Source organism: Poeciliopsis prolifica, unplaced genomic scaffold, assembly GCF_027474105.1.
Source record: "Poeciliopsis prolifica strain line A6 unplaced genomic scaffold, Auburn_PproV2 SCAFFOLD025, whole genome shotgun sequence".
Lineage (NCBI taxonomy): Eukaryota > Metazoa > Chordata > Actinopteri > Cyprinodontiformes > Poeciliidae > Poeciliopsis > Poeciliopsis prolifica.
Genome location: NW_026562400.1, coordinates 1,701,728 through 1,721,790, shown reverse-complemented (window position 1 = coordinate 1,721,790; position 20,063 = coordinate 1,701,728). Strand labels below are relative to the sequence as shown.

Here is a 20,063-nt window from a genome sequence, read left to right as displayed (position 1 = left end):
ATTTCTCTTCTCGATAAATAGGGCTGTGTCAAGTGGAGTACATGTTGTTCTTTCGCTGTTTGCTGTTTTTTATCAGCAGACACCTTATAAATCAGTAAGGTTCTTGTCTTGAAGGAAGATCTCATTCTCTTCCAGCTTAGGTCCTTGTGACCTTTTCGGGTTTGTTGCTCACATCTGGTGTTTTTAAAACAGACCTTGATGTAATGTGGATTTTTTTTTTAAAACCCTAGTAACATTTAATTGTAAGCTTTTTGTATTTTCTCTTTTGTATATCATATTCAGCATTATATCATAATGTTCTTAGTTTATATTTTAACAAGAGCAATTAAATAAAATGTATCAGAATTAAAGCATGTAAAGCAGTCGCTAACTGTTGAATGTACTATTTAGTAAGGTAATATATTTCAGACGGCGTGGATTCAAACTCTGTTTGCAAGTAAGATATCTAGTTAGTTAGATAATTAGTCCTTTATTGTGATTTATAGACACATCTGAAAGACGTGTTTGCTAAAGCTTGGTTAATAAGCTTTGTGCTGATTGAAAAGTAAGAGCAAAGCGGAAAAAAATGCGTTAATCATGATAGAGATTATCAATATTTTTGAGGCCTAGTTTAAAGAGAATATTTGATGAGAATTTACTTCATATGTCACACATTTTTCTGTATTTGAATTTAAGTATGTAAGCTTTAAAGTTTGTGTATATTGTTTGTCCTCTGCAACTCCAAAAATCTATCTAAATACACATAAAACATCAAGTTTATTTTATGAAATGTTTTATATAAATGCTTTTCTCTAGAAATTCCAAAATATTAATAACTTTCAATACTCAATTAATACATTTCCAAATAAATTATACTGTACCGGTATTTTATTTTTAATGTGCAAAGTTTCATAAAACACTAAGAAAGAAATTGTATAAACTGAATATTAGCAATGCCACTTATTAGAGCTTAAATATGTAATTTAGAGGTTTTATTTATGCTGTTTCTTGGTATTAAGTGTTTTTACCTTTTCAATCCCAAGAATAGAACGCGAAAAAGCTGCCGTTATAAAAAAAAAAAAGCTTTTACTGATATGAGAGGTGGGTGGCTTTTGCTTTTATTCAAATAAATCTGACTTTATGTAAGAGGCTACAATTACAGTTGGAATATGATTAGAAATAACACACAACCCCAGTGATGACAGACGCTGTCAGCGTTACAGTTAGTTCAGGCCTGTGTGTTTCCAATATTTTTCCACATTTGGAGTAGTCGCACAGCAGTTATTTGAGACAGACATTTCATGTTCTTTTTTTCTTGTATTTATTTTGTAAATGTTTCAAATATGCACACAATACACCCTCTAATACACATATATTCAAACATGCATGCCTTCCTCCTATATCTGCTGTTGTGCTCATGTGGTGCAGTTTCAAGGCCATGTCCTTGTGTGTGTTAACAGCCAGCCTGAAAGACAACTCATCACTAACACACTCTCACTTGTTTACATGGGATAGGTGTGTAAGTGTGTGGAACTTTTTTCTGTCTAAATCCTTGGTGATGGATATTAAGTGTGTGTATGTAGGTGTTGCGCTGTAGGAGGTTGTCTTCCTGACCTGCAGTTGATGGCAGTATGACTTTTAATAGCGCATTGAGGCCTAATTATACTTCTGTGGCTCACGCAGCTCCACTGCTTTATGGCCGTGCACGTGTCGGTGTGTTTTTTGAGTTAGGGCTTTGTAAATTCAACATCCTGCCATTCCTATTGAACACACACACATGTGTGCACATTTACACTTAAACTCAGGTGTGTTTGCGTGGGTGAGGAGGTGTTAATCGAGATATCAGATTCAGCCAAGGGGGAAAGCACACCTTACAGAACAAAATGAGAACAGGGCTGAAATAAAACAGAGCAATGCCAGTCATCCAGGGTTTGTGTCAGCTGCTGTAAGGCAGAATATAAATCTAAACATTAATGTCTCCCATCTCACAATTGTTTTTCCTGCAAAGTTAACTCCTGAAAGCAGCTGTTAGGGAAGATAATTACCTGAGTCACCAATTACCAATCTTTTAAAAGCTTAACTTGGTGATCCCAGTTTTGGCTGATGCAGATTTTTTGTTGTCTGAAATGTTGCTCTTTATTCCAAAAAAAGTCGTTGAGTTAGTGACAGTGACAGGACTATTATTAACTGCAAACGTGTAAACCTTGCAAATGTAAGTATTAGCCAATTACTGACCTCCCAAAATTAATCAGGCCCAAGTGCAAATGCATCCCATATTTTTTAGTCTTTCATTTGTAAAACTATGAAAAATCAAGTATTGTTCCTTACAATTTATTATAATAAATACTTTGTGTTGGTCTGTCACAGTACAATGAAGTTTGTGTTTGTAATGTTACACAGTGTGAAAAGTTTAATGCATATGAATCGTGTTGCCATGTTTGGAAAACGTTCTCACATAAATACAGATATTTGAGAGGAATTTGACAAGTTAGATTCAAAATAAGAATCCTAATTTTGTAAATCTATAAGAATCTGAATAATTCCTTTGAATGATAATGTTGGCAGTGAAAGCAAAAAGTTCATTTGAGTCTAAGTACAGGACAGAGAAAAATTTTACTTTTGATATGTAGAAGTTATTTTCATTAAAAGCTTTGTAATAAATAGCCTTTTTGACAATTTTCAAAAGTCAGTCTTTGAATAATATGTTGCTTTTTTCCGTATAGTAGGAGTTTGAATCGTCTTCTGGGCATTGTTCCCCTCTTTCTCCATCAGGTCACCATTCCTTGTGCATCCAGTCTATGGATGGGATGCTGATGTTCTTTGAGCAGGACAGCTACTCTTTTGGGAGGTTCCTTCCTGGCTTTCTGCTGCCTGGTCCACTGGCCTACAATCCCAGAACCGACAGCTTCCTCACCGTGTCTTCTGCACGCCAGCTTGAAGGCTACAAGTAGGTTTATTCTAAAAAGCAACTGTGATGCATTTGCTGGCAACAGTTTTTTCTGGAAATTTAATTAATGAGTAAATCCAGTTCTTTGTATACAGAAATGACCTGTAAACAATTTCATAACTATTCAAATATTCTTGTAATAGAGAAAGCCATGGCTAATACTACAAGCTTTGCCTTTTGTGAAGTCATTTATTTCTAAATGACTTCACCGCTCAGTGATGTTTTATCAGAACAGAAACATACACACACACCTGTATTTGTAAGCACACAAGGTTAGTTTGCATGCTGGTTTAAAACATAAAATCCCAAATTAAACCTGATCCCACTAAATAAAAATACATACTGTTATAGATGAACAGTTTTTTCTCACCACTGCATGTCAAGTTTGCTTTAAAAGACTTAAACCATAATAAGTGTAACACTGACCAACATTTTGATATATAATGATGACACTTCACAAAATATAAAGTTTATTGATTTTCTAAATTGTTGAATGGGGAGTGTCTAATATGACTTTGTAGTTTTGTCTTTTTATGATATAAAGCACTTTGAGCTGCCTTGTTGTAAATGTGCTACAGAAATAAACGTGACTGATTGATTATGAAAATTAATGCCACTATAGTGGAAAAAAACTAATGGCTATTAGATTGCAAATAAATTTGTTGAAAAATTAATTGTTTTACTTTTTCAATCACATTACTTCAATATTGAAGTCAAATTATCATTTAATAAAATCAAAGTGTACTGAGCTGTAGAAATATTTCCATAATCAGTCCCCATATGTATCAAAGCAGTGTACATGTTTAGTGTTATGCAGAATAAAAATCAGTCACTCATACAATGGTATACATGTGAATTCACTAAATCTTTCTGTAAACATCTAGAACTCCTGCCCTGACACATTTTATATATTTTAGATTTTTTTTGTTCTCCAAGTTGCGCTCACAGCATGATGAACATGTTTCCTCACTGGCAGTCATCCATAAAGCTCATTAGTTTCCTGGTGGTCTTTGCAGAGGCAGCTACTGAATGGATGAGTAGAAACAAGAAATTATGTGTTTTACTGCAAAAATGTAACTTTACAATTTCTTCTTTTATTAGATTTGACCCTTGTGAAAAAGAAAGAAAGTTTTATACATGTTTCTCAAAGTGTTTTTCTAGAATCCGTTTATAAAATTTGATTATCAAAGAACTTGTGGATAATGGTTAAACGTTAATCCAGTTTGGTTTGAGAGAAATACGGGTTCCTCCTGACCGTAAATACTGGTCATAAATTCAGAGTGAACCTTGATGCTTTCACATTGATGAGAAAACACTGTGAGCATTGGAGACATAGAGAATTTTGTTGTCATTTTTGTTGTATGGAAGAACCCTCAATGTTATTTTGTAATATTATAATAAAATCCTCATGATGACATTATGATATGCTCATAATAGTAATGAGCATATCACTAAAATAAAAAAACAAAACAAAACAACAACAAAAAAAACATGCAGAGCCCACGAGGCGATGCATTGGATTCCTTTATAGAACAAGACTGCTGTTATTTAAGATAGATTTAAACCTGTTTGCTTTGATTAGTAACGGTTTTATGGTCCAAAAATATTTTTCAGCATGATAACACAGAGTGGCTAGGTTAGCAGGTATTTAGTGTTTGGTCTGTGGTTCGGAGTCATACTGGGTTACGTTTAGAGTGCTGTTCATTCGAGTGTCGGTGAAGAAAGATAGATTCCTGCCAAGCTGCTTCGTCTGCCAGTCTCTTACTGGAAAACGGCTAACACTACAAATGCCAAAATCAACTGACCACAGATCAGCTTGACCACTTAATTTATTGCCAGGTATATACTGTTCACTGACTAAAACTGATTGACTGCCATTTCCTGAAAAAGGTGGGTCATTACAGTGTTGACTGATTTAAGAGAGGCTGTGAATAAGGGGATTTTTTTTAAAACATGCTTTACGATATTTGACTTTAACATTTGAATATTAACCAACAATGGAAGGAGAATGTTAGCTGGAATTAAAATCTAAGTTAAAAGTAGGAATCCAAATCTACAATTAAACATAAAACTAAAAATTTAAATGCAGTGCTGGATAATTTGTCTTAATTTTATTATATTATAATTAAAATTATATGTTATATTGATACAAAAGAGCACCTGAGAAAAACAGAAAATCACTCTGATAGTACTTGAACAGGATTTTAGAAATAGTATCACTGTTTTTGTCAGTATGTGTTTGTTTAATTTGACTCTCAGGTATGAGACTCTGGCCATTGCTACAGATGCAGAGAATCGACAGGATTCAGATTTACTCCCTAAAACTGGGGGCAAGAGGCTGACGGTGAGTCTTAAATTCAGATATTTGAGGTTGATGGCAGTTTTATCTGTTACTACCTCTTGGTTACACAACTATTAACCACATGCATTTGATTAAAAGTATATGTAGTGCAGAAGTATGTGAAATTCTGCTTCAGTCATGTACATCCTGTATAAGTTATCTTGTCTGTTCCTTACAGTCAAAATATGTAACATAAATTATACACGTTTTTCAAGCTTTTTGAAGGCTTGTTCAAATAGTGATTATTCATAATTTACATTAATTTAAAGTTGAAGAATAGTACAATGATATTAATTATAATGATCTGGTTTAATTTTGTGTATCTCTTTGCAGCCTGACTGGACATTTGTCCTGGGAGAACAGGCCCTGGACATATCAGTACCCTCATTCTCCCATTCTTCTTCCTCCATCATGGTGCTGGGTGAAAGGAACCTCTTCTGTCTTCGTGATAACGGACAGATACGCTTCATGAAGAAATTAGAATTTAATCCCAGCTGTTTCCTACCCTATATCTCAGGTAAAGTGGAGAAAAATTGGCACAGAAACTTCAGCTTTTCTCTTCTGAACAGAAGAGTTTCATTGCCAGAGTCTTTGTTTGCTTTTACCTCACAAGATGCTCTAGAGTCTAGACTATGATATTTATTGACCGTGTTGGGAAGATTTCCACATGGATGGAGTTTGCATTGTCAACAATAACTCAATTAAAATATTTTCAGCAAGTGCATATTAACAAGTGTGACTATTTTAGCTGCCACCAAATATTCAGTAGCATATCAAACAGTCACAGTGTCTTAAAACATTCGCTCGTAGTTTTTGTGTTGTGTAAGGAGTGCAGACAACAGCGATCTGTTGCAGACTTTTTTTTTAATGCTTTCCTTCTGGCCTCTGGCCTCACATCTGCCTCAGCTGGATCAAATCTCTTACCCTTATCGACAGTCCCCCTCCATCCATCTTTCTTTCTGTCTGTTTCTCTCTTTTTTCTTTTCTTTCTTTTATTTTGTAATTGTTTTGGCATCAGTTCCAATATAAAATTTCTTCACCTCCATGATAAATAATGATGACTTCCAACTGTAAAAATGCAATAAACAGATGACAGATCTATTCAAATACAGGCATTATTATTTGGTCATTTTATTGTTATGAAATGATGTAAGTCATATGCAGCGGCCTTCAGTTTTCATTTAAACTAAATCACTTTGGGGAAATTTGTAACTGATGTGTCTGACAAACCTTGACAGCATCAGAATTATTTTGGAGTAATGGGTGGAGCTCCAGAGGGATTAGCTTTAATTTGTCACTAAACACTATGTGCATGCAAACATAAAAAATCACTCAAGAGCCTATAATCATGCCAAGGAATGTAGTGAGATCATATTTCTATCATTCAGAAAAAATATATGTACTAGAAAGAGCATTTTTATTACGGTTTTCATTCCCCTTTCTACAGCTGAACATTGTGTTTTAATGGTTTGAGCATTCTACCTTTTTTCTTATCATTTTCTTATATCTTTGTTCTACATCAGGCTTATTGGGTTGGGGGAAGGCCTTAAAATGTCAAATAGGACTGCAAAAATGAATCATTATAAATCTATTATTGAAAAATGTAACTAATTTAGTAATTAATTGTGAACTGGAACATATAGACCATTTTCTAAAAGAAGGACAATAGAAATAAAATTAAAATAAAATGGTTATTTTCTTATTCTAAAAAAGAAAATGAATTACTTATTTGACATCTTATAAGGTATGCCTAATTGTATAAAAAAGACTAAAATGAAGCATCTGCAAAATGTAACTTTCTTTTTATCTGACTAATCGTCAAACTAATCGAAAGAATAACCAATACTAAATATAACTGTTAGTTCCAGCCCTAATGTCAAGCAATAAAGTAAATACATACATAGTTTGATAAAAAAATTAGTTCAGAAACATGTTGCAACAACAAAAATCAAGCAGCAACAATGGAAATGAACTGGTTTTACTATGGAGACAATGAAGAAGACAGGATTGAAGAAAAGGTTAAAAACACCATAATTCACACTCCTTCTATAATTAAACTGTCATTTTAGGAGTCCGCTGAGATATAAGGTGTGTTTGCTTTGATGTGGCATCAACATATACTCTATCATTTTGACCACAGCACTGTAATGCCCTGCTGACCACTGTTACTATATTATAACTTCTGTGAGCTTTGTTTTGCGTGTGGCCGTCACCTCAGATCTCACTAGGTGGTAACTGCACCATCGGTGGGTTAACTGGATGGTGCGAGTTGATACACAGGCAGTATTTATATTTCATGTTTCTAGCCTTGGTTCACTAGAGAAAGTGCCTAAGCTTTATTTACAGTACACCTATAAGAACAGAGTTTGTGTCTGAATGAAAGATCTTGATGACAGCATCTCTTATTCAAACCATATGTGAAGCGTAAAGAGATGATTTTTTTGTTACGGAAAGTTCAAGCTGCACTCATCCTGAAGGGCAGTGCCACCCACCACAGGAATTTGTTATTTTTGTCCATGGTTGTTAGATTTGTGAATACGTGCCACTGTTTTATGTAACTAAGAATGGGAGACAAAACCATCAAATTTGTGCTCCTATGAAACTGATGATGACTTTCTAACCACAAGACACCAATGTGAATAAATGCACCAAAGAGATTGTTGGGTTTTTTTTTAACTTAGAGAAAAATATCTACTTATCTGACTTGAGAATTTGTGTTCAAAATGTCTCTGACTTGAATATTTTTTTATTGCTTTATACTCTACAAGCCTGCTTCAAAATGTTTAAAAGTGACATATTTTCTGCTTAATCTCCTTTGTCTGTCATTATTATTTAGTGAAAGATGGCACCACAAACCTGCTGCTTGGTAACCACAACAACATGCTGCTGGTTTACCAGGACATCACGCTGAAGTGGGCAGCCCAGCTTCCCTTTGTCCCCGTGGCTGTTCATGTCACCAATCTCCCGTGAGTTCCCCCTCCAGTAAAACAGCACATCTAGGGCTGATGTGTGATGCACAAAGCAATACTCATCCATGTATCTTGTATTTTAGAGTTGTGCTTCTCATGGTGGCAGGATGTTGGAGTTGCCGTATGTTAGCTTTAGATTTGTTCTTTTAGTATCCTTCCTGCCCACAGCGTCTCTTTGAGTTAAGACCGCATTTAATTTCCCTTTGGGGTAAATTAAGTATTTTTTAAATTTTAGTTTCATTTAAATCTTACCGTCATCGAGTAAATAGTGCTGTCACGTTCAGGTAAAAATCCTTGAAATAAATATCTTTTCATCACAGTAGGATAATATTATAGAGAAAAATTGGTCAAAGTTACGTGTATCTAAATCATATTTTGAATTAAAGTTTAGTTCTTGAGCTGAATGTTTGAGAATTTTGAATCAACACACTACACCAGGGGTCACCAACTCGTTGCCCGCGGGCACCCGGTCGCCCGAAGGTGCCTTGTCAGTCGCCTGCGTAGCTACTTCTAAAAATAGCCATTATCATTAGGGAGTACTACCAAAAACTTATTTAATTTAATGTTTTTACATTGAAGTAATAGCATTTGTTTATATTTAGAGTTCAAAAGAAGGAAATGATAAAAATGTTTAAAATAAAGTGCTTTACGTATAAAACTCTTTCCTGCTGTTAAAGTTCAGAACTATGTGCAGGCGGCTGCAGGATATTATCGGAGGGCAGCAGCGCCTGTACCTGTACTCTGTGTACCTTGACATTTTCCTTTAAGTAAAGAAAGAAAAGAATAACTTCTGCAGTTTTTATTATTTAACTCTATTTACTATTAACAAAATTGTGAAGGAAAAAAATAGATAATTTTTGCCAAAACATCATATATGTAGCACACATCTGTCTGCGTCTCTGAGGGTGAGCACCCAAAGCCCAAATCTTTTTGTTAAATTTACTTTTTGTTTATTTGGCGGCTTGGTGCTTTTTCTGTAAGACAAAACAACCTGTCATTAAATAGGGTTTTGAATTTTTATTTTGTGAGTCTGAAAATTATTAATGGAAACAACTCTTGGACTAAACATTTCCACACATTTCCTTTTCTACTGTCAGATAAATGCAAAGAAAAAGTTGCTCATCTTTTCAGATAAACAAGACTGAATGTGTAAGTTTATCTTGCCACCGTATATAACAAAGTAGATGTCAAGGGAGGTAAAAATCAGTTTAGTTTTAAATACTTGAGTAAAAAGTTTAATCTAAGGTCTACCAAATCTCCTTAAAATTGAAAGACTGTAAAAATTGTATGCATTTTTTTAAATGTAGACGTAAATATTCACATGAGCACGAATAAACATGCAACAGGTACTCTGACTCAGTTATCAGCTTGTAAAATCCGGTGTCAGAGGTTTGGCAGGAAATAACTCTGCAATGTGTTCCAGCTGGCCAATCATAGCATAGTGAGGAGGGACCAGTCAGAGCCAATCCTTTGTCTTTTTCCAAACAACTACAATCAAGCTGCAATTTGATACAATTACAATGTAAAGCGCAAACACAGTTGAAAAACGATGAGGTCTCTGATCCAGTGTTTGCGCATGTGTGGTTTAGATGTAGGAGATAGTGTGTGTCTGGGTAGCTGTTTGGTTTAGGTTGGGGCTGTGTTGTTTTTAAGCTTTTGATAGTCATCGGGTCGTTCACTGTGTCTGTGGGACACGGAGGAGTGTGGGAGAGTTACACAAATACACAGCAAACCATGCAAAACAAACACACACCCCAGCAGCTCACCGTAGATTTACTGTAGGGCTCCAAAATTTTTTCTTGCTTTGCTTCGTGGGTCTCACAATTAGTCTCATTTTTTCCATTCTAAACTGTCCACAGACATTTATTTAACAAATCTAACAACATACCTAACAATTCAGAAAATGTCCCACAGAGAATAACAGCTTATCATGATCATTCATTTTTTTGACCCTATACCTCTGGGTTAGGGTTGTTCAACTAAGAAAAGGTGACCAAACACACTATTAGGCAGGTGGTCATAATATTATGCCTGATCGTTGTGCCGCTATCTTATTTCTGATATTTTATTTTCCATAAATTCAAATTGCAATAGCATAAAACTTTTACATCTCCTATCTGCAAAAACCTAAAACAAAAATAAAATGGGATTCTTTCTAAATGACAAAAAGTTTTCTGAAGATAAATTTATCAGAGATTTCAGGTTGTCTTCTTTGTTGTGTGTGTGTGTGTGTGTGTGTTTTTTAACATTTGCGACTAAAGTTTTATTTAGCTGGACTGAACACAAATATGGTTCTTAGGTTTATAAATGTTTCAGACCCCTGCTAGCTTATGAGAACCTATGAATATGAAGCTCCTGCCAAATAAGTAAAATATGTTCTCCTCATGGTAGCATTTTAATGTCCAGATTCAGGATCAGAGCAGTGAGGGTGACCACAGAGCTGGATCAAACTAGAATATTAGTGAATAGGAATATTGGGTCGTACTAAATGCTGAGGCTGTTTAATTTGCAGATAAAAGTGCTGATTCTGCAAGTCTGGCACACAGTGGCTTGGCACCATGCCACCAGTCATTGTGAACCATCAACATAATGAGGGTAACTTGTTTATACCATAATCTGTAAAAGTTCACTTAATATTTTCAGTATGAAAATGTTCTGTCGACAAATGGCCTGTATTCTGGCAGTTGTCTTCTTTTCTTCTTCATATGTTCATTTATGCAGAATCCACAGTTATTTTTATACAAGTAGCAAAAACAATGTTTTAAAAAATTGTCACGTCTACTCTATTTTGGTAAAAATGACAGCTCTTAGAGATGTGTGTTTTTGCAAATCTTTGTCCTGCCTCTAAACATCAATTCCTTCCCGCAACAGTTAAAGTGAAAGCTTAGTGCTCCCTCAGACACTTTTCTGTGCAGGTGTGGAGCCGCCCGTCTCGTGTGTATTTGTGTGTGGATGAATGTGTTACCTCCTCGCTGAACTGCAACAGAAATCACACAAACACATCTGCTAAAAGTTACTTCACAATTTAAGCATTATTGGATCACTCAGCATTTCTTCATACTCTCCATGTTATTATGTATTTCCACATTAAAAACCGGCACTGAACTTCACCTTCTGTTATCCTTAAGGAATAGAGTTGAACTACAAAGAAACTGTAAAGCACAGGTTCTCAGCAGATGGCAGCTGTTACAGAGTTAACCCTGTCCTCTTTTTGATTTTTTTGTTTTTTTTGGTCCTCAGGGAGCTGAAGGGTGTTGTGGTCAGTCTGAGCTCAGATGGACATCTTTTGTGCTCTTACATGGGTACAGACCCCTCCTTTTTTTCAACTCCAAAAGTAGATGCGAGGGAGGCTGATTATGAGCAGATTGATGCTGAGATGAAAAAACTGCAGAAGTTCATTCGAGAGGCTACAAGGACTCAAGGTGAGAGGATACTAGAAATAGAAAAAGCTCTGAATTTGAAGCAACTTCCTGATGAAACTGGACTCCCAACTTCATGGATCCTACTGTACAATATCTAGGATTAAACAGCTTTAAAGTTTGGCCCACATAGCAGTTTCATTCATTTTCGTCTTCCTTCAACTTCCTTCATGTCTTCAGAAGTTTATATTACTATGGCAGTGGTTTTTAAACTTATTTCCCTGGACACTGGAGTAAATATAAAGATTTCCAAGTACTACCATTCTGGAAGATATTTTTAGATCCCTACTACCACAGGATTTGGACTTTATACATTTCTTGTGTTATGTTATAAAAACAAAGAACAGAAAAAAAATAATTTAAACACGCTAGTTGTGCACACAAACGTGACAATAGAATGGTTAGGTTTATGTGTGGAAACAATTAACAGAATGTGAGATTTTAATGTGGAAATTTAAGGTTTTTCACCAATCGCAAAAGCCAACCTGTGCAGTCTTGAGGCTGCCCATAATTTGTGAAATTACTGAATAAGTGTTGCTCAGCATTTCTGTTAAAACTACAGGTAGTCCTATTGCTTCTGTACTCTTTTTCTTACTTGCGTTTTCCTTTCTCTCAACATTTTTTTTGTATGCTTATGACACTCTTAACAACCGACTTTTACAGTTTGTGTTTATTTTTCAACATTGTATGTAAATATCTAATTTCGCCCGAAACTACCAATGTTTTCTCACAAAAGTATTTCTTTTTCTTAATTTAATACCTTGCATTTGTCTAAATGCAAGGTATGTAGTGTTTAAATAAACACTAATACAAGTATTTATTTAAGACTCTTGTTCCAGCGTTTTAATTGGATGCCTTTTTTCATAGATATACTCCCCAAATCTGATGCTGTGGATGACCTGTGTGTCAAGGCGACTGTGTCTTCATGCCTCGACACACCGTCGGTAAATACACGAGCTCGGATGTTCTTCATGAACTGATTGGCAGATATTTAAAACATAAGGATATACACGCAGAAGTTTAAATGTATTAATTGTTTCTTTTACAGCAAGCTCTAATCCAAGATATTGATGGTCTGCCTGTACCCTCAGTTACTGTACAGGTAAATTATTTTATTGTTTCTTTGTCTGTCACAAATTGTTTCTTAGTGTCACAAAGACAAACTGTCTAATTAGTCTCTGCGCATATCTCTTAAGGTGCCATCACAGTGTTTTAAATTGGGCTGAGATCTGGACTTTGACTATGCCATTGCAAAGCTTTGATGCTTTTCTTTTTCTTTTATCTGAATTTCAGCCCAGCTTTAGGTGTCTGACTGGTGATGTCAGACAAGTATACAGTTAGGGCCAGAAATATTTGGACAGTAACACAATATTTGTGAGTTGGGCTCTGCATGCCACCGCATTGGATTTGAAATGAAACCGCTACAACAAAATTCAAGTGCAGATTGTAACGTTTAATTTAAAGGGTTGAACAAAAATATGTGATAGAAAATGTAGGAATTGTACACATTTGTTTACAAACACTCCACATTTTAGGAGCTCAAAAGTAATTGGACATATAAACATAACCCAAACAAAAAAGTTTTTCTCAATATTTTGTTGCGAATCCTTTGGAGGCAATCACTGCCTTAAGTCTGGAACCCATGGACATCACCAAACGCTGGGTTTCCTCCTTCTTAATGCTTGGCCAGGCCTTTACAGCCGCAGCCTTCAGGTCTTGCTTGTTAGTGGGTCTTTCCGTCTGAAGTCTGGATTTGAGCAAGTGAAATGCATGCTCAATTGGGTTAAGATCTGGTGATTGACTTGGCCATTGCAGAATATTCCACCTTTTTGCTCTCATGAACTCCTGTGTAGCTTTGGCTGTATGCTTGGGGTCATTATCCATCTGTACTGTGAAGCGCCGTCCGATCAACTTTGCAGCATTTGGCTGAATCTGGGCTGACAGTATAAATAAATTGTATTTCTGAACATATTTTTGTCAACAGCTAAAATAACAAAACCTGTGTCACTGTCCAAATATTTCTGGCCCTAACTGTACCTTAAGTAAGGAAGAGTTTATGGTTGACTCATCAACTATGTAAGGTGCTCAGGCCCTGTTGCTACAGAACAAAACCTAATAATTATCCCCTTAACCCTCTGCCAACAGGTAATCTGAAATATTTTTGCTGATTTGTTGGATTTGGTTTTTTGCAGCAAATAAAATACAATGAAGGAGTAGCTGCAGAGTTATTTAAGACCAGCCTTTAAACAATCCAAACACACATGGAGAAATAAAAAAAAGATTTAGCTTAATGATTTCTTTTTGTCAGGGCTTTAAGACACCACCAGCCTGCTGGCATCAGAAAAAATAAAATATGTCTTTCTAGGTTAACCATTCGTTATTGTCTTTCCTGCAGGTGAAGGTGAAGACCAACTCTGTCCTACAGTCTGCTAAGCTGTCCATTTGTGTCCAGCCCCCCCTTGCTGTCACTCAAGACCAGTTTGTTTTGGAGCCAATGGGTTAGTAAACTGTTCTTCTTATTTTTGTTTGTGTGTGTATGCATGTGTGTGCATGCAGGATTTATGGCTGTCTTTGCTAGGGTTACTTGCTCAAACATATGTGATGAATGGTTGATTTCTGATTTATTTTCATTAATTTCCTGTGTATTTGTTCTGGCTGTTCCTTATTTCCTCAGAGTTAGCTGGAGTTTAAGGGTATGATAAATAATACATGAATATTGCATAAAAAAGAAACTTTTAACAGATGAATGATTTTAAATAAAAGCAACACAGATTTCAGCTGTTTGGATGTTTCTTATTAATGCTGCTTGTAGAGTTCCTTGAACTGAAGAAACTTCAAATAATACTCTTGTTTGGATTTAAGGACCTATATAATACAGTACTGTGTAATTTTTTTTTTCAGGGAAATAATCCACAGCTTTGTGCATCTGGTTTTGTGAAAGCTCTTTCTTCATCTGTCATCAATCACTTATGCTCTTCCATGGGTCCTCTCAGGTTCTGCTTCATGTGTTTTATGTATTGAACATCTCGTCCTACTTCACATTTTGCTCCACACACACACACGCCTGTGTGAGTGAGAGGAGTGTGCTAACTTTTATTTGGCTCTTATCAATGTTTACACCATGTCTTCTACTGCTGCTCTCTTCCAGGCAGCACTGATGTTGAACTGAGTCACCCAGACTATTTATGCACTCAACCTTTTAACCCTAAACACCAGTACTGTCAGCTCATTAAAACAACATTAGGCATGTCGTAACAGTGATTGGAGTCTGCTTTAACCGTGTCTCATTGCCATTTTTTTACTTGGTTTTTATATGTGTAATTGCAGAAGCTATCCTAGCTTTTTGTACTGTAGTCCTTATAAGAAAATCTAATTCTAAATCTTTTCTACCTTAGCAGCTCCAAACATGTTCCATGTCATGAAAGTCTATGGGAGCTTTTTCTGCTCCATTGATGTACTTAAATATGGATATTCAGCATATAATGGGAGTATCTTAAGATGATGCATACATTTTAAAATTGTTGGTTTCTTTGTTGTTGCTGGTGTTTTCACATGTTGTATGCTGATATGCAAAATATTCAACAAATTTCAGAAGTCTTAATTAGTAAATACATATTCATGCAAACAGTTAGTACTTACAGTGTTAACCTTTTTCTGAACCTTTATACTCTGGACTACCATTTTATTGTAGACCTAAATTTCATGGCAAATCATGACTGATAGTAACTCACTTACGTTTTATTGTACCTTGAAGCTAATAAGTTTTCTTGGTCCTCAATGAACCCTATGGATTTAGCATAGCTTTTGGGTCAAAAACGTGTTCTTTTTTTTTGTTTGTTTTTATCCACTTATTACTTTTACCTTAAAATGCACATTTTATCCACACACGTTACCTGGGCTGCTGGAAGATGTTTCTCTTGGAGAATGTTTCAATCTATATTCAGAGCACAGTCCTTGTCAGAATTGGTCGTAAGCCCACTCCCTTGGAAGAGATGCACACCCAACACATGGATTGCATCACAATGCTTCACTGTTTCCACAAACGTCTTTAATGCTCACCTTTTCTTCACCAAGTTATTTTCCAGATCCCCAACAAAAAAAAAAAAAAAAAAAGAAGATTAATAGGACAATCTTCTGCAGTTAAAGCTTGGACTTCCTGCAAAATTTCTGTCTGTTCCTGATATTTTTTTTATTTTTTGTGGTCAGAAGTGAACATTGTACAAAAGCATTTTCGTCAATGTTTCTACAAATGCACAGACACCCACCTGCTGCAAGCTCTGAGCAAGTCCTGGACTGATGACTGTACAATCCTGAAAAGTCCTGGTTGATTCTAACCTCTATTTCCATTGGCACATATAAATGTGCAAATTGAAATTACAAAAATTAATTAGCTTATTGAAAAAACTGCAATTTTGAAAAACTTGTGGTTTTTTGATCGTATCGAGTGAAGTTAGCAAAACCGTAATGGAAATATTTTTTATTGCATCACACAACTGGATGTTACTGTTGGTGGAAAAGACAAAGAAGATGACAGGAAGTGGTAGGAGGATTATGGATGTTTTTAATGACTTATTGCGTGAACAAACGTATTCACTTGCAGTTTTAGTTGCGATTCTTATTTAATTGAAAGTTTGCAATCGCGAAGTTTGGTTCTTTGACACTACAATATTGACATACAGAATATTGACAAACTTTTGCACACATTTGTAATGGAAACATAGCTCTAAACACTGTTGGACATCCTGAAGTGGTATTTGCTACAATTAAATTATTCTGTAAAAGTATGTGATTATTTGGAGTACTTGGTGCAAACAATTAACTTTGTTGTCTTGCCTTCATTAAAATGAAATCTTTCTTTAATTTTAATGTAACAACTAACAAAAGGCCATTTCTTCAAATATTGCTCTAATTTAATTCATAGAGTAATGTAATTTGACTCTCAGCTCATTTGTGCATTTGACTATTCTGAAATGAACTTTGCACCTGATTTCATGGTTTCACAAAAATGGTGTAGATTCAGTAATACTTTAAACTTCTGATTGTCTTTGCAATAAATGCTTATGAAGCTGGAGCTTTTCAATCTTGAATTAATTGAGTAGAACATTGTTTTCATGGCAGCACATCACCAAACCTAAATAAGGAGAATCATATTTCCATACAGATGTCATAAGTAATGACATACTGGTGCTCTGTATGTCAGGAGGTTTTGTTGTCTGTTAAAACAAATTTACACCAGTGACTCCTCCTAAGAAATAATAAACCAAATGTAGCAACTCCCTAAAATAGGAAAAAAGCAGCCAAGCATGAATAATCTGCTCCTTGCTTGGTTTGTACAAACACATCCCAGCAACAGTAGATTTATCTGGACTGAAGTTTTGAATAAAATGGTGTTACCTTATCGATCTTAGCTTGTTCTCTTTTAATCTGCACCCTTGTCATAATGAAAGAGTAAATCTCACTCAAGATTATGAGGTTACATGTCAAGTGAAAGTCCACAGGTTATACTAACACAGTGAACCAGCTGTTTTCTGAAGCCATGTACTCGGGCATAAAAACTGGATTACTAACAGAAAATTCCCCTTTTATTGTAATTCCAAAACTGCTCCTGACGTGCACTGAAACCCTCATCCATCACAGAGGAGTAGACACCAACCTCTTTGAGAAGGACCAGAGTGGATTGTGAATTTATGGTTTCAAGATGTGAGAAGCTTTCACAGCCGGTTGGAGGAGCATCCATTTCTTCTAAGTTCTGACTCAAAGTGACCACTGCTTACCTATGATTCATGATCCATACATTCAGAAATGAAAAGCATCTTACCACAGTGGATTCTTATCTGTGCATATGCTGTACATGACCTCTACAGCTGTTAATGCAAGCATGATGCTCCGGCTGCACAGTACGGTACATTCCCCATGAATTTTAGTCGTTGTTTTTTTTTCCATTTATATGTATTCCTTCAATAGATTTAATTTGTCATGGTTTTTATTTATTTATTTTTTTTTAGGATTTTTTTCCCATATTCTCCTTTGTACAATGGCTATATGCAAAATTAAGAATTTCAAGAGTCTTGATGATAATATTCCATAGCATACAGAAACCTACAGATAAATATAGAAACAGTAACAATGTATAGAGCAAGTGGAAGAGATGTTTGTAATTTATAACATCCAGCTGCCACAAAAATACAATCGGCAACCAAAAGTAAAACTTGGTTTCTTTGTTAGAGTAAACAATTAAAGATCTGCCAGCAAGACTCAAAGTAAGTCAGAAATAAGTTCCCCCAAAAACCATTCCACGAAGAGAAAACTGGTGGGTTTAGTTGCTCTAAGCTTTTCTGTTTTGGCACCGGCTCTTCAAGTTTCACTGTTTATGTGGAAGATCAGAGGATACGAGTCATTATCCTGTCACATTTACACCACCAAAGAGATGCTTTGTTTATATGAGTTTAGGTAGCGTTCAAGCTGGTCAAACCCAGAAGCCTCTGAAAGACATACATTCAAGGAAGAACAATTACACATACAAGCACTCACAGGGATATCAAGTTTTTGCACATGTTTATTCATGGCTGCTTAAATGCATTCACACGACACGTGTCACTATAGCAAGCTAAGAAGATGTCGGCTATCTACAGTAAAATAGTGTTGCCTGTTTTTGTTGTGCACTTTTATTTCTATTAACAGAAATCAACCACTGAAATGCTTCTGGCCATAGAACGTAATACACCAACACACATTCAGGTATAACACTGCAGGAAGTTTTCCATTGACTTTTATCCGCTTTGGAGACTTTGTTCATCCCTAAGCACTAATTCTGCTTGCCCAACATTAATACCATCAGACAAATGAAATAGGGCCCTGTTTTAATCCAGTGGTCGTCCAAATCTATCAGTGCATTAAGAATTAGTGCACCCATTTATCGCATGCCTATTTGCACAAAAAGAAACCACTTTAATTCATGTTCTGGTGGAAGATCAAAGTAGCAGCACTGTCTACCAGAACTGATTGATGTTCGTACTGAAATGACACAAAATGAAATCCCAATTTCTCATAAGTATTAACAGTTTCTAATCTTTTGGACTATTTGTTCTTTTATGAAGAACATTGGGATTCATAGATAATCTTTTTATTTTACATCTGCAACAGAAATATTATTTCCATTTCAGTATTTTGTTTTTGTTCAGAACCAAATAGTTAAGCCCAAAATTATTAATATCCCTGACAGATTTACCTTTTAAGTAATCTTTAATTTCACCAACTTTCAATTTTAATTGGTCCAGTTAGGGTCCAGATATAAATCTAATTGAGGAAGGAGCTTCATACTAGTATAATTCCGAGGAGGTCTTCCAACCTCAAACATTTGATCCTTATTATGGAAAAAGGTGTTCAGTATTACAACATTGATATTAGTTGTTGTAATACCAAGGGAGATTATCATTGGGTAATGAGAACTTTGTCAAAAATGTAAATGATACATTTTTTTATATAGGTCACTACCTTATTTCTTGTCAGATTAAATTAAAATCATTTTTAATCTGCCAGGGGTATGAATAATGGTTGTGGTTTTATTGATGTATTTTTTGTTTTTGTTAGCACCTTAGTGTAGGCTATAAAACATCAGTGCACCAATAATTGTACAAAAGGGCAACATTAATAAAAATGTTTGCCACTAACACAGCTCAGCTCTTCATTACAAAACATATGTGACCATGGCTAAAAACAATGCATAGGATTTTTTGTGTGTTTTATTGGCTGCTGGGTGCAAAATGTGCAACACCACCTTGAAAAGGGATTATTTTTTTAAATTTCATTTTATTTTTTTATGGAAATGTTTTTCAAGCTATAATCTCCAAAAATACCGGTTTGTCTTTGCAAACAGAGACACTTTACCTTTGACCTCAATAAATACGTTCTTAAGACTGGTGCTGCACCCGTGGGCTTTTAAGTGCCCAAGACTACTATAAAAGAATCAAATTTCTATTTACTTTTTAATCCAAAACTTGTAGAGAAATATTATACAACGATAACTTATTTATTTTTCTAGCAATTTTTTTACTTTTTTAATTCCACCTGAAATACTGTCAAACTGAATCTGTTCAAGGAGGTAAAACTGTTTCTAAGTTTTGATGCACATTCCTCATTGGATAGCTTTTGCTGGTCACTTGTTATCCATGTAGTTGTGACAAAGTAATGGATGTTATTTGAAAATCTGTTGGCAATTTAGGGAAAAACCGGCGAGCAACAAGCAATATTATAACAGTGCTGCTGTGACACCTTCTCAGTCTGGTTTTCATTATTATTATTTTATTTTTTTTCTTTTACAGTCTCTTTTTCTCTCAGTTGATTGTTTTCTTGTTTAAAGGAATGCAGTTTTTTGATAAAAATTTTCTCCAAATATATAAACACACAAG

General features: G+C 35.3%; 1 protein-coding gene across 3 annotated transcripts in view; it reads left to right on the top strand.

Moving 5' to 3' along the window:
- The window catches only part of bbs9 (Bardet-Biedl syndrome 9), a 143,845-nt gene that overhangs the window by 7,406 nt on the left and 116,376 nt on the right, over window positions 1-20,063 (top strand). For all 3 annotated transcript variants that reach the window (XM_055047276.1, XM_055047275.1, XM_055047277.1), the window contains exons 6-13: window positions 2,752-2,926; window positions 5,186-5,270; window positions 5,601-5,784; window positions 8,104-8,233; window positions 11,477-11,658; window positions 12,523-12,599; window positions 12,704-12,757; window positions 14,051-14,153. In XM_055047276.1, coding sequence (XP_054903251.1) covers window positions 2,752-2,926; window positions 5,186-5,270; window positions 5,601-5,784; window positions 8,104-8,233; window positions 11,477-11,658; window positions 12,523-12,599; window positions 12,704-12,757; window positions 14,051-14,153 — 990 coding nt within the window. The remainder of the gene's footprint in view (window positions 1-2,751; window positions 2,927-5,185; window positions 5,271-5,600; window positions 5,785-8,103; window positions 8,234-11,476; window positions 11,659-12,522; window positions 12,600-12,703; window positions 12,758-14,050; window positions 14,154-20,063) is intronic.